This window comes from Varanus komodoensis, unplaced genomic scaffold (assembly GCF_004798865.1).
Source record: "Varanus komodoensis strain SLA01 unplaced genomic scaffold, ASM479886v1 scaffold3, whole genome shotgun sequence".
In the NCBI taxonomy this organism is placed as follows: Eukaryota; Metazoa; Chordata; class Lepidosauria; order Squamata; family Varanidae; genus Varanus; species Varanus komodoensis.
In genome coordinates, this window is record NW_025335761.1 from 35,276,107 (window position 1) to 35,289,997 (window position 13,891).

At 42.4% G+C, this 13,891-nt stretch overlaps 1 protein-coding gene across 1 annotated transcript; it reads right to left on the reverse strand.

Annotated features, from left to right (window-relative positions):
* Window positions 1-2,102: 2,102 nt before the first annotated feature.
* PROX2 (prospero homeobox 2) lies at window positions 2,103-9,265 on the reverse strand. Its single transcript, XM_044435796.1, has 4 exons — window positions 7,835-9,265; window positions 6,241-6,348; window positions 3,545-3,739; window positions 2,103-2,288 (listed from the first exon to the last, which is right to left on the reverse strand). The coding sequence occupies exons 1-4, from the start codon at window positions 9,263-9,265 to the stop codon at window positions 2,103-2,105; spliced, it is 1,920 nt and encodes a 639-aa protein (XP_044291731.1).
* Window positions 9,266-13,891: the final 4,626 nt, after the last annotated feature.

Sequence of the window (13,891 nt, forward strand, 5' to 3'; positions counted from 1 at the left end):
GTGAATTTCTCCAGACACAGCTAACTGAATGGGGGACAAAATAATAATTACACTGGACACACCTCACTCAAACTTCTATTTGACCAGTTCATTCATTATAAAAATGAGAAAACTGAGAGAGATCCATTGATAAAGATATTTTATATGCATAATACTTAAGGGACTATGTTTGGCTGGAACATGGGTTGGAGGGAGTTTCCAGCTGTGCACTGGGCACTGGTTCAACTTGACCAGCTGCTTTGATGATTGCAGGTCATAGCTGAAATGCTAAATTAAATATAATCTTAATACTTCTGTTGAAGATTTATTTATTCTATTTATATGCTAGCTTTTTCCCTACAAAGAACTCAAAGCAGCCTACATAGTCCTCTTTTGCTCAATTTTATCCTTATAACAACAACCCTGTGAGTTAGGCTGGAGTGACAATGGCCAGTGTGCTTCATGGTCAAGAAGGGACCAGGACTGAGACTGCACAGTGCAACAATCCAATCACTGTGACACTTTGGTGCTTTGGGGGAGGGGGATCCCCCTTTATTTCTCCCTAATCTCATTGCAGCCCAGAGAATCCATTGCTTTTATTTGGTAAACTCTTGCTTATCATCTGATAAATAGGGCACAAAGGCTTGTACCCAGTCTTTCTGTTGGTAGGGACATTCCCTGGGTGGAGTCCACTTTTGAACTTTTCTGCACCCAGAAAGCAGGAGAAACGATCTTTATAATTTCTTTCCCTTCTTTGCAGCCTGTAGTGCACCTCCTCTACTGTCACAGAAAGTTCCCACCCCTCAGATCAGATGTGGAATGGCCTGGAGCAGGGCAGAATGAATAAAGAGTACCAGCTTCTCCATTTCACTGGTTGGATCAGAATCCTGCAGACAGAAGAAGCCCTTCCTTCCAAGGGAGGCCAATTCCCAATCCAGTGGATTGACTATTTAAAAATACTAAACTGCAGTTCACTAAACTGCAGTATAACAAAGGCATCATAATAGGAACAAAACCATCCCTAAGGAGGCCAGCATGTTTTACTGTAGCTTCTGGAGAACAGAGGAAGGGTACTCAGAATGTCTTCATCTGACACACCCAACTTACCAAAAGAGTCATTTGATTACACACATGCACACATGCACCTTTACCAAACTACATTCAGTTAAAAGGGAACCATTACAAAGTTAGGTAAGGTCTGCTACCCTGTGTATACTTAGCCAAAACAAAGCCCTGTTACATACAATTGGACTTACTTCTGAGTTTGCACAAGATAAAGCTGTAGATTGCTCACAGACAAGTCTACATTTCTTATGTCTACCTTGCTTGGGGAATTGAAAGGGTTTATAGAAGTTCATTCACAAGCACACAGTTTTGGTTTTGAAGGTTACACAAAATGGGAAAATTGGGAGATGAGAAGTAGTAAAAGTGTGAAGATAATAGCTATGCTGGCTGAAAGTTATTTTTTTCATGCAGGACCTCCTGCAAGGTTTATGTTGAGAAGTGGGTAATATTCAGTCATAATAGGGGTACAGAATAGGAGCCTTTTACTGACCCTATTTTTAAAAGATGTTACTTTTCCACAAATGACCAAAGATGCTTCATGCTTTATAGAGTACACTTCAGAATTCAGGGAGTTGGCTGTAATCCATTAAATGTTAGGCTGGCCCAAATTCCACAGACATGGAATTGCATAGCACCGCCTCAACCTTTGATAGTGTAGTTTAGTTTGCCTGGTTTCGATGTACTTTGACTGTGCCTAGCCAGTGAAGGAACATGCTGCCAGCTCACCATACTCTAGCTTAGCTTGACAACTCCAAGGGAATGATACAAATTAAGGCAGAGTAATTTGGACTGTGTAAAACTGGCAATAGAAAGACACAGAAGACAGAAAGCAGACGGTCCCTGCTGCCATCCCAGAATAAAGGCTTTCATATTATGTCACTCCATAAAGTAGGAATATTGATGTCTTTCTCTGTGACTTCATGTTCCATTTGCTTCCCAAGTTTGTGGTCATGAAACAGCAGCAGTCAATGGAGACACCCTCTTTACTTGGACCTCACTTGTCCTCGTGGGTGTTCTCCATCCTATGGTCACGTGCCAGTCACCCTGATAATTCTGCGTTAACCTTGAATCAGCTCCTTGGGGCAACAAGTGGATTTAAATATGTCTGGTATCTCACTATCGAGCTTTGATATTATTTTGTAAATTGATTTTTTCCAAGAAGGATCCAGATCCTTCCCTGCCCTTACAGCAGTAAAAAATTCCTGAAGGGTCAGGCTGGCAACATCCAGGAAACCACTGGGAACCTACATAACAGAGAATAAGAAAGTTAGGGACATGAAACTTGCTGTTGGCTAATTTGCCATCTATGTAGTGTAGGCTGATCTTAGTTTGGCAAAGCTGGTGTCATGGAGTACCTCCACTCCCCAGGATATCATCATCATGGCAAAGTTTGGGTTCTGAAGGAGCAGAAAACTTGTTACTCCTCTGTTAGTTACTTCCCTAACTAGATTGTACAGAAGTCACCAAACCTCTGTGAGAAAAAAGATCTTGGGCCTGATGTGTCGATTGGGCTCTTTCCCACACCAACTTGATACAGCTCCTGCTGAGTCTCTCTTGCTAGCCAGCAGGGAGCTCATGGCTCTCACTGAAAGACACAAGGAGTTTGGTGGCATCTTGGAGACGAGCCCAGTTATTAATGCTTAACCTTTGTGGACCAGAGTCCATCAGATGCATGAAGGGTTACCCTTAATTAGCAATTAAATACAAATGTAGAGGACAACATTGTCAGTTTATTTACTTACATCATTTGTAATCCAGCTAGTTAACTATGTCCCATGGGTGCTCTATTGGGCAGTATATAAATGAATTAAATAAAAAATAAACAGTTAAGAGCCTAAAGCACATGTTCTAAAAATCAAATGGAATAAAAACTAACCACAATACAAAACAAAAAAAGCTAGAGAATCATAACTCTAGCCCTTAAAACAGCTTCAATCAGCAGCCTGTTCCTATGCCTACTAACAGTAAAATACGTTCCAGGATACTGAATGTGGCTTCATCTCAGATAAGTGGGCACACCTGTAGATCTTAAAATGCCCAAGAGAACTAAATATTCTTCACCCAGTATGGAAAGTCTATAATGTGGGTGCCCAGCAAGCCTTGCTGCGGAGAGCATTCTCTGGCCACCATGCTGGCCGGGAACGCTGGAGTCCAAAAAATCAGGAAAGGACCAGTTGGGGAAGGCTGGTATAAAGTGCAACTGCAAAACAGCTCCGTCTCGCTTATTTTCACAGCGTATTTCCATATTACAAGAGACCACTGTGGGTCCCTGATCCAGAGTGATGGGAGTGGAGTTGGACTCCCTGGCTTAAGCTACTCCTGCCAACTCTGGGAAACCAGGACTATGTTACAGCGCCTTTTCTTGAACTCTGATGTTCTGTAATAATAGGATACACCCATACATTCCTGAGAGCTTCTCAGTTCTAAAATAAAAATATTTTTCTTAGAATAAGGCACATCTCCTGCAATAAGGAATACTTGCTGAGTGTAGGCTTCTCACCTCAAAATCATTCCCTTTATTATAGTGCACGTTGAGGATTCGGAAGAGCTCAGAGTCCCTCGTGACAATGAGGTTACTGGTATCCGTGACTCCTTCTAAGAGGGCTTGCCGGGCAAATTTTTCCATCTGGATATAATAAAATTCACGGAAGTTGCTGAACCATTTGATGAGCTGGGAAGTGACACAGCGGGTGAACTGTGGAAAGAGCATGTACCATTGCATTGCGTGTCACAGTCTCTTCTGTTTCCAGTGAGCTATACATCTTGCCTCTTCTGTATATATGCACTTCTTCTGAAACCCAGCTGCTCCATTCCCACACATGAATTTTACTGCAGGGTCACTGACCTGCCAAAAGATCACCTGTATTTTGAGAATGTCTGGTGTGGCCCTTCTCTTTGTGCCACCAGTATCAACAGTTCACTGGGAAGGGACAAGAGAGGGTTGTCTTACTAGCTGCATCTTGGCTCAGGAACTTTTCCCCTAAGGTGGCCCATGTAACTTTTTTCTGATACCCAGCTGAGAGGTAAAGACCCCTTAATTCTGGGCCTGCAATTAAGTGCCCATAGACACCAATGTGTCTGCAGGCACCTCTATTGGCACCCACAAGTCTCCCTTCCCCTCCTGAATTGTATTATATTTAAGGGGGCGGGGTAAATGAAAAGTCAAACTTGACATGCTTGCAAGCAAAGTGTTGTTTTTATTTTGATTCAAATGAATTGTTCTTGTTTTGGAGCTCAGAGCTCAGTTCTGCCTTGTACTGGGTCCTTTGGAAGGGCTCCCCACCACACAAATATATGTATATATGAAGAAATGTCCAAAGAAGATTTACTGCTGCCCCCGTCCACTTTGCTTCCTCCCACCTTCTGTCTTTAACAGGACCTATGGCTGGAATGTGCCTCCCTTCCCAAACTGTAATTCTGCCTTTTGGCCAGAATATACTTTACAGCCGTTTTAAATGAATTAGTCTTTGTTTTCTGAAAGTTTTGCGGATAGCATTTGATTACTGATGCCATGTTTGTAACCAGAGCAGTTTTGTTTTATTGAAAAATTGCATTTCTAAAAGAAGAAGAAAAATAATGAGGAGCAATTTCTATGTCTGCAGAGAAGAAACATGTAATTAAACCTCTCTGTTGAATGGGGAATAGGAAGTGATTATTCTAAGGGGCAGTCTGGCAAAACCATTGCTATGCAAGTGAAAAGGAAGTAACTGATGTCAGAGCAGAAATTGCTTTTAAAACAAGGCACAAAGAGAGAAATTTACCAGTTAGAGGGGCAGTTGCAGGAAGAAGCATGTTCTTTGCTGTACAGGATTTACTGGCAAGAAAATGTATCACAGGGAATATGTGCAGTATCTTAAAACTACATGGAACCAATATTTTAATTCCACCACTAGCTTATTATTAAAAAGCATTGGGATAGATACAGGCCATGGTAGTCACTCATTAGTTTCATTAAGGTAATTAATTCCAGTGGCACTAAAGTACATGTAACTTTGTGTGGGACCAGCCCGGTGCCTATGTGGCAACCCTGGGCTCCAGCCACTGTGGACAAAAACAAAAAGTTTCCAAAAGGGTAGCCATGTTGTTCTGTTGCAGCAAAACAGCAGGGTATCTTGACACCCCAAAGACAAAGACAATTATTATGGTATCACCACATCTGCTGAAGTTTGCTCTGATCCCTGAACACTGATGCTCTAAGTCTAATACATGCATCTGTCTTTCAAATGCCACAAAACATGAAAAGGCTGTTGCTCTATGAACAGTCACTAGGGGGCACTAATGCCCCACAGTTTATGGCACTTACAGTACTTCCCTCATGAAAGACTGTCCAGGCAATTAGGTAGTCCTAATTGGAATATTTGTAACCTCCTCCCAAATTCTATTTTAAGACTGTGAGTAAATGCTCACCCCGTGACTTCAATATCAGCCAGATGTTTCCCCCACAGACACACTTTGGGGGTTTTTGCTTTATTATCCAGTGCCAAGGTGGACAGAAAGGAGATCGCCAGATGCTTTGAATTTCAGCTCTCAGCATTTCTGACCATTGGCCATGCTGGCAGGGGCTTCTGGAAGCTGAAGTCCAAAACAAATCAAGATCTACCTTGATCTAATGCAGGCATTCCCTTCCTGGTGTCCTGCAGATGGCCGTGGTGGCTTGAAATAACAAGACCTGCAGACCGGTACACCTGGATGGAGGGTGGAAGGCTAGGTTAGCCTGATTAAGAGTTTTGAGAACTCAGAAGTGAGTATCTCTCCCTGTTTGTGAGCTTTGTGCTGGCTTAGGAAAGGTATTGCTCTAACAGGGTTTACCTGCAGCCAAAGAGTTATACCTGGGTTTTTCTCTGATTCATACCTGCCACCAACAACCCAGAGATAGTGCTGATCTTTAATCGTCCAATTTTTTATTTTGATTTTAACCATTTCTATCCTGCCAGTTTCTGTCAAAGATGGACAAAAGCCATACATCAAATCATAGACATTGATCCAAGTGACAGACTGAGCCATGGTGGGTGCTACTATTTTAAATATCACTTCTTTCGTGCACACTGATGCACAGAGATGCTAGTTAGTACTTCTTTCTGTACTTTTCCTCATCCTCCCATTTACCACAACAGTGGATGCCCTATGATGGGAGAAGCTACTATCTGCTCAGGTCCTTTTATTAACTTTGGGATACACAAAGCTGAGTAACTTTACCTGAACATCTAGGAAGTAGGCTTTCAGTAGAGAAGATGTTGGGTAGCGAGAGAAGAAGAACATCAGCTTAGCCTTTTTCAGATGGCTTGGGTTTAAAGCTTCCTGGATGTAATCTGGAGTCAAGGGGAAAACATTTCCAGTTCCTAGGCACCATAAGCAACATCAGCTGTATTAAAGCAAGTCCAGAACTTCTTCAGCCTCTTCTCTTGCTGCCAGAGCAAGACTTTGGGACAGATGCCCAGGGCCTGGCCCAGCAAAATAAGCATCAGGGGCTCAGGCTCAGCTGGGCTGGCTTGCCACAGTTTGGAATAAGTAAACAAATACACACTAAAGAGCAGGGCCCAGATAAGATCACCTTCCCCAACCTGGCACCTTCCAGATGTGCTGCAACCCCATCACTCCCTGATGATACAACTGCTCATTTTGCTGGCTGGGGCTATGAGCTTGTAGTGCAACGCCCTTGGCGGGCACCCAGTTGAGGGAGGCTGCTGTTATGACATTAGACCCAGAGCCTGTGGTCACTGAAGTGCACCACTGCTGATTGGATTACACGTGCCATTTGCACTTTCCCTAAAAATCACTCTTGCCCTTCAGGCAGATCTAAGAGGAGTTAGGGCAGCCAGGTCGAAAACCTGAGAGGACTGCATAGGAGGAGGAAGTTGGCTTTTCCCTTCATAGTTCTACAGTGATGAGAAAAGCTGACCTTGGGAGAATGTCCTCTTCTGTATAGCTTTTACAGGTGCTGTAGCTTCACTGGGATTTGGGTATGATGAGCTGTAGCATAGTGATACACCTTGTTTTTTCCTGCTCTCTGCTTCACATAGTTTAAATTTGGGATGATGTGAGCTAATCTGATAGGCATTTTTAAGGGAAGGATTGGGCTAGATGAGCCTCAGTGCCTTCCAAGCCCTAATGTTACAAGGTAAACCATTCTTTACTTCTTATCCAGAGCTCTGAAGAGACATTAAATTTATGCAGAACATATATGCCCTGTTTATTAACTTTACTGAGGAAGATTACTGAAGTTGGGTATGGAAAGTCCCAATTCATTCCTTGGCATTTTTTCCGCTGCATTGCCTTCACCCCTCCACTTCCTCTCCTCCAAGGCTTCATATATTATTGCATGGTTAAATTCACATCTAGAATCCTGCAAGGGGAAAAGAAGTTTTGGGAAAGCTGCAGTGGAAAAAAAGCAAATAGAAAAAAAGAGCTAAGCATCCTTCTGCCCCATCACACCCCTCCAGAGCAAACTGCCTCCTCTCAAAGTGTCCTTTCACAACAGAGGCAATTACTGAGGCTTCATATACATTTCACTTTGAAAAAACAGAGTTCATTTAGGCCACACATGGACAAACTGCCCGATGTCCCTCCATTCAACCCCCCACCCCCATGCTCTGCTGCTGCCACCTCAATTGTGCTGAGGGAGATACATGGGGATTCTCATACAGACTTTTCTCTAACAAAATCAGGCTTCTAGCAGCCTGCGGGAACTTCATTTTCCATCTTACCAGTCCCTGTAAGAATGCAACACCAAATTGCCATCCATGGCCAGGACTGTAAATGGCGAGGATAAAGGAAGACTCCTAAAGGATATATGTGTTGAAGGAAAGTACACCCCGTCCATCATAGGGTGCATTTCAGCAAACTCTGCATTTGATGCAGGCAGAGAGGTCAAACTTTCCATTTCAATGGATTTGTAGGACATTGGATAGCGGTGTTGTCTCATGACAGATGACCTCAGTTTGATTGGTTGCCATGGCATATCTGAGGATTCTGAAGAAGAGACTGTTCCTGGAGACGAGCTGCCCCAGGGACTATTTTGACCACAGAGGAGCATTTGGTTAAAAAGACCACTTCCTTGAACCTCAGATGAGTTCACGATTATAGGATGATTCACAGGCAGTAGTTGGCAACGTTTTGGCTCCCTTTTTGATGGGACTAGATGACTAGGAAAGCCTGGAGGTTTTTCTGTGGTTAATGATATTGAGCCTTTATGAGGAGAACCCTTAAGAAGCCATGGACTGGATGCATTTTCTCCAGCACCTACAAATTCTCTCCCAATAGGGGACATGGTCACCTCCAGCCCATTGGGCAACTGAGATTGGAGGCCCTCTGACTGAGATGAGACCTTTTTCAAAACAGAGTCCACAGCCTGTGTCACCACCTGGATTAACTCATGTTTTAATAACTCTGAAAGAGGTTTATCTTCTGAAGCTGAGGTATTTGAATCCATTATTCCTGTTTCTTTCTCTGACAACTCTGGTCCTCTCATCTTGGAGATACGTTTCTGCAAAAGATCTTTGTGTTGGTCACTTATGGCAGCTTGATTACCATTGTCCAAACTTTGTCCAATCTTCTCCTTCATCAGATCCATCATCTTCTCCATGTTTCCTTGGCTTTGACTGGATCCACTGAGCCCAGAAGACAGAGGTAAGCTTTCTCGAAGTTGCTTCAGCTGGTGCTGCAAAACATGGAGCTGTTTTTTCAGCTGAAGGTATTCTTCTGGTGGGATGCGGTTTCTGCAACATCTTGTCAAAGAAGTCTCATGCAAGCTTTGCTGCTGAGGGAGTTTCTGCTTTCTCTTATTCTCTCTAAAGTCCTCCTTGATTTTTTCAGTATGGTGTTCACCACTTTCCCCTGGGGTATCAGACCCTGTAGGGTTTGGTATGATGCTCATTCCCCGGATAATATTTTCCACCCTGGCCCTCTTAGCTTGTAGGTGTTCATTATGGATAGAGTTACTCAAGCTGTACAGAGAATGCAACTGATTCATGGAAGAAGCTTCCCTGGAGGATGTAGCATTTCCACCACTTTGGAACATCTGTTGAGCTTTTTGTAGTGAAGGGAAAAGAAAACTTGGAATCAACTCAGATTTAGCTTCTGGCTGGCTAAGGAGGTGTGATATTATAGATGCATAGCAAGAAGCAGAAGGAAAGAAATCATTTCTTTCAACACAAGGTTGTCCTTTCTCACCATGTCCTGAAGCAGAGCCATAATACTGGTCAGAGACAGTATTTGCTTTCATATTTTTTCTCCTTCAAGACCAAGAGTTACTATCCAACAAAATAGCAATCTAAGTAATAAGATTGCAGTATGGGCAGAACTTGTGATTTTAAGACCAAGAGTGACCTGTGTGTGTTTTGTTTTTATACTTCAGTTGTGATGTTATGCTTTTGATGGTCAGAACTCTGGAACAGCAAGAAAAGAGAACATATTTTATCTAGCAGTTGAACAACAAGATAAGGATTTATTGGCCTCGTGTCTCAGGGCTCCAGGAACCACATATGCTGCTGACTTGGGGGTCAAGGTACTATGTGAATACACAGATGTGCACACACATACTCACATATCCAAGGAATTCTAACATAGATGCTTTTTCCTGGCTTCTAGCAGCACAGAGCCCCTTGAGGAGAGACTATGGAGTACAGGCAGCTGGGAAATCAGTGAGGCGGTCAGGGTACCCCTTGGATGTACAGTGAAGCGTTTGGAGGCTAAAGATAAGGCCCTCCATTCTATATGCAAGGGAACAACTCTGTTCAGCATTCCACTTACATCTCTATTCGAATACAACAGATATACAAACAATATCTAGGGGAAACTGTGATATCCAGGAGTCATAAAACCATACCGTTGGAAGCGTAATGTTTTCCACCCCACCCCAAAGTAGTATTTGTATATTTAAAGTGTTTATAAACTGCTTTTCAGCTGGAAAGGATCCCACAGGAGCTTACTGATCAATACAAATGGGACAGTTGGTGCCCTCAGATTTTTACCAGATAAAAGATGGTAAAAATTTCTTTTCCACAGAAAAGGGGAAAAGATGGGGGAAGGAAAACAAGAAAATTCAGGCACCAGTTCTTAATGTTATATGGTTCTTATAATGACCAGTTATGATGCAAATGAAATGCTGTAATATCTGTAACATCTGTTGGTCTTTTAATCATGGTTAGCTAGAATAGAAATAATTTCACAGAGAGAAGAACCTCTCTCAGGGGAGCCAAAATATTCTGTCCAGAAGAGTTTCTTCAACTTCCTTTTGACCGATGGCTACTTCCAGATGAGGCTTTTATTGAGTAATCTCTTTGCTTCCTTCATGGAATTTTACTGAGAATCAAAACAACATTGTCTTCCATGTGTAACACTCCCATGTTTTCCAACCATGTTGGGAGTTGTAGGCCTTTTTTCTGGTTAAATATATATAGGGTTGCACCTGGAGAGTGGCAGAGCAGGAGAGAGAGTTATCTGGCTCAGGAGACACATTTTAGCAGGACGTTAGCCTATGGAAGCCTCATTAAAATGAGTGAGAACCACGTAAAAACACATCAAAACCCTCTGTAGCTCCCCCTTACCTACCAATTGATTCTTTTCATAAACATATACATGCATTTTTACTATCTGGGTGCGGAATTTGTCAGGCCTGGGGACAAATCTGGTTCTCCAGCGGTCTCAGTGTGGTCTGTTGAGATTCTGCAGAAGGTTCATGTCCTTCCCTGGAGTTACCCCCTTTCCCCTCAACTACCAATCATGTGTTCTCCAACTTTTATGCTGTTTCCCTCTATTCTGAAAGACTGAAAGACACCCCCCCGAAATTCATGTTAGTAATTGCTTTCTGTTTTATTTTGATCAATATTGTAAGTCACACAGAAAAAGCACAATATTTTATGAGTCATTTAACATATTGATTAAATAAATAAATTTAAGCAATGCGGGTATTTTTAAAATATGTGGGTAGTTTTGAAATTTGGACCCTGCTCCTTTGTGCACAGGCCTGCCCACCACTGACATGCAGCCCCCAAGAGCTTCTGTGAAACCATCTAAAAGAAGTTTTGCACCCAATTAATTCTATAGCATCACCTCTGTGTTTGGTGCTGTACAAGAAGCAAACTATAACAGGTCCATACCTAAGGGCTTGCCATATAAACTAGATCCAGGAAAACAACCAGGGAATACAAGATGAAGGCATAGGTAGTTAGAGAAAGAATATGTGTGCATTTAAGCTACCTGCCATTTGGCTTAGTTACAGGATGGTGCAGGGTAACAGAGATTATGCAGCTTGCAGAGACTTGTAGCTCACATTCATTAGCAATATCAGGGGAAGAGGGTACCATTTAGATTTTCTGCCTAAGCCGCTTTATTTGTTTATTCATTAAAAGCTTTTCTATCCTGTCTCCTACAAATGTATCGGAACGGCTGTAATGTCTTGAAACCTATCAATACTTTCCCCTCAGATCATTTTTTCTCCTGAGTAAAACTGCTCATTCCCTTCAGCCTTCAGGAGGAAGATTTAGCTAACATATATTTCTCATTCACATTCAGGTTTGTCCCCTTTCCAAAGCTGTGAGTCATCAAATTTTGCAATGTCATTTTAGTGCCAACGGTGGGGCTTCCAGATGGGGGGCTCCTAGCACTACAAAATGAAAGGCACTGTGTTGCTACTCCATCTTTTCCTTAATAGATTAGTTTCTGGTGAGGAAAAACAGGGAGGCAGCAGGAAATCACAGGATATTTAGGAACAGAAGGTGGCAATGTATGGACCACCACCACCCTGTAAAATGAAGCAGGGTGACGGCACAATAAAAGTGCTGTCTGGAAGTACCCTTAAAGCCCATTGGTTTTACTACTTGTAAGGAGTATTTCGGGAAGCAAGCTGAAATGAAAGACAATAGTGCTGAGTATGGGAGGAAAATTAGCAGGTATGTAGGACTGATAGTTAGCAAAGGGAGCAGATGAGAAAATAGATAGGAAGTAGAGACTAAGCCCTGAAACCCCAACTCCTGGCCAATGGGAGCCCTTTCGTCTCTGACCCCTCAGCAGGCACAGCACACACGTCTTCATTTTCTTTACAACCAAATAAGCAGAAACATGTAAGTACTTTAAATGAATGTCAACTTGATTATTAATCTGTCCTTGCATGATGGATCCCTAAATCCCCTCATCTGCAATTCATTTGCAATGTGCATGAGATTAAGTCCTATACAAAGCCAGTCCCCAAATTTGTGACAGTGCAGGTAAGGCCACCTGCTGCATTGCTTTAATAAAAACCATATTCATCCTCCCAGTGATGAATAGAAAATATTTACAAAAAGACTGCATAGCCATAAATGAAATTTCTCCCAATACAGTGGGAAAATATTTCCAGAAGTTTGCCCATGGTTGCTTCACCAAACAGCTGAAACTCCCTCACCATAAGTCATCTAGCAGTAAGATAAATCCCACATTATATCAAAGCAGCTAAACCAATCTCCCCTTTAAAAACTCCCCCTACAAGGTGTCTTCAGAGTTCCATGTATCACTCCTGTTCCCAAATCTATCTGAGGCACACACCAAATAGCTGGCAACTGATAGAATCCCTTAATCCTTTCCAACCTGCTCTCCCAAACAACCAGACACCACCAAAATGATCAAAGATGCTTTTGCATACCTCCAAATCCCATTAGAAAAATACTAAAAAGAGAACAACATTAGAAGAGAAATGCATGATAAAGAGATGTTATCAAGAAAAAATATTTTAAAATATGGTGCTTCTGCAACCTTCCTAGCAAAAGTCTGCAAAATTAAAATTAAGGTAGTGGAAGAATCACAATATTTCCACATGGAGAGAGTACTCAGTACTCAAAACAAGCCACTGAGATTCTTCTCTCATGTTCTAAGAGGCAGAACACTCACCTTGGCTGTCAGAGGTAAAAAGCAGGCTAACCTGGCTTTCAAGCATCTGGAGACCTCTGTTGAATGGGAAAGGGGCACTGGCTCATTGGTATTGTCATGAAAAATCCCTCTAAGCACTGAATCACAGTCACAGATAAGGGTACCAGGGAGGCCAACAGCAGCCAACCAGCTTGGGGAAAACCATGAATATGCAAACAAGGAGTTGCTCAGGTCAGGTCCAGTTACAGAAATCTCTGCTTGTATGTTCATGGCCCTTCCAGTGCATAGGAAGGCTAGCGATGCAATAGCTGTGGGAAAAAAAAGCTGGAAACTGGAGGTAGCTTGAGAGAAACGTCACCTCCCATGGTATATACAGACACTGATTTTATGCCACAGTAGAACAAGTTCTGGCATTTTTGAAACAATACAAAAATCTGCAAAAACTGCAACATGTAAATGTGGCATGAGAATTCTCACAATGCACAGTATTTTTTCTTTCTTTCCAGAACTCATTCAGGTCTAGTCTAACCAAAACAAAGTACATTCATGAGACTTTCTGTGCATAACCTTTCTTCAGATCAGCCCCAAATCACACTGGGGGGAAATAGGCTATGCATGAATCCAACGGCAATTGCTGCAGTCCCTGCTAGTATCCTGCAACAGTACTACAAAGGAAAAGGAAGAAAGAATGAAGGCCTCTTCTACAATCTAGATTGTGCAGACTGCATTGCTTAGCTGCAACTGCATTTGTTTACTTGTTTTGAGTATTTATTTTCTACTTTTGATGGAGTGATCCTCAAGGAATTTTATGATAGATTGCAATAATGATGCACACACTAACACAATCCATCAACTTTTTGTCCTACTAGCCAACGAAAGAAGCCAGAATAGTCTTCCTTTCAACTCTACAGTTCTGGAGCAAAGCCAGCAGATGCTGAGTGCTCTTTTTGCCAGGGAGGGAATATGCAGCCATCCTGCCCCTGCTCTGGCTGATGGACCAGGATGG

Bases quoted from the DNA above. Each gene is read 5' to 3' on its own strand.
- PROX2 (XM_044435796.1), bottom strand. From the start codon at position 9,265: ATGAAAGCAAATACTGTCTCTGACCAGTATTATGGCTCTGCTTCAGGA. The intron at 6,349-7,834 runs ATATCCTTTAGG...ACTCCAGATTAC, and splicing joins TGTACTTTCCTTCAACACAT to ATCCAGGAAGCTTTAAACCC. The intron at 3,740-6,240 runs GTAAAGTTACTC...CTCTTTCCACAG, and splicing joins CCTACTTCCTAGATGTTCAG to TTCACCCGCTGTGTCACTTC.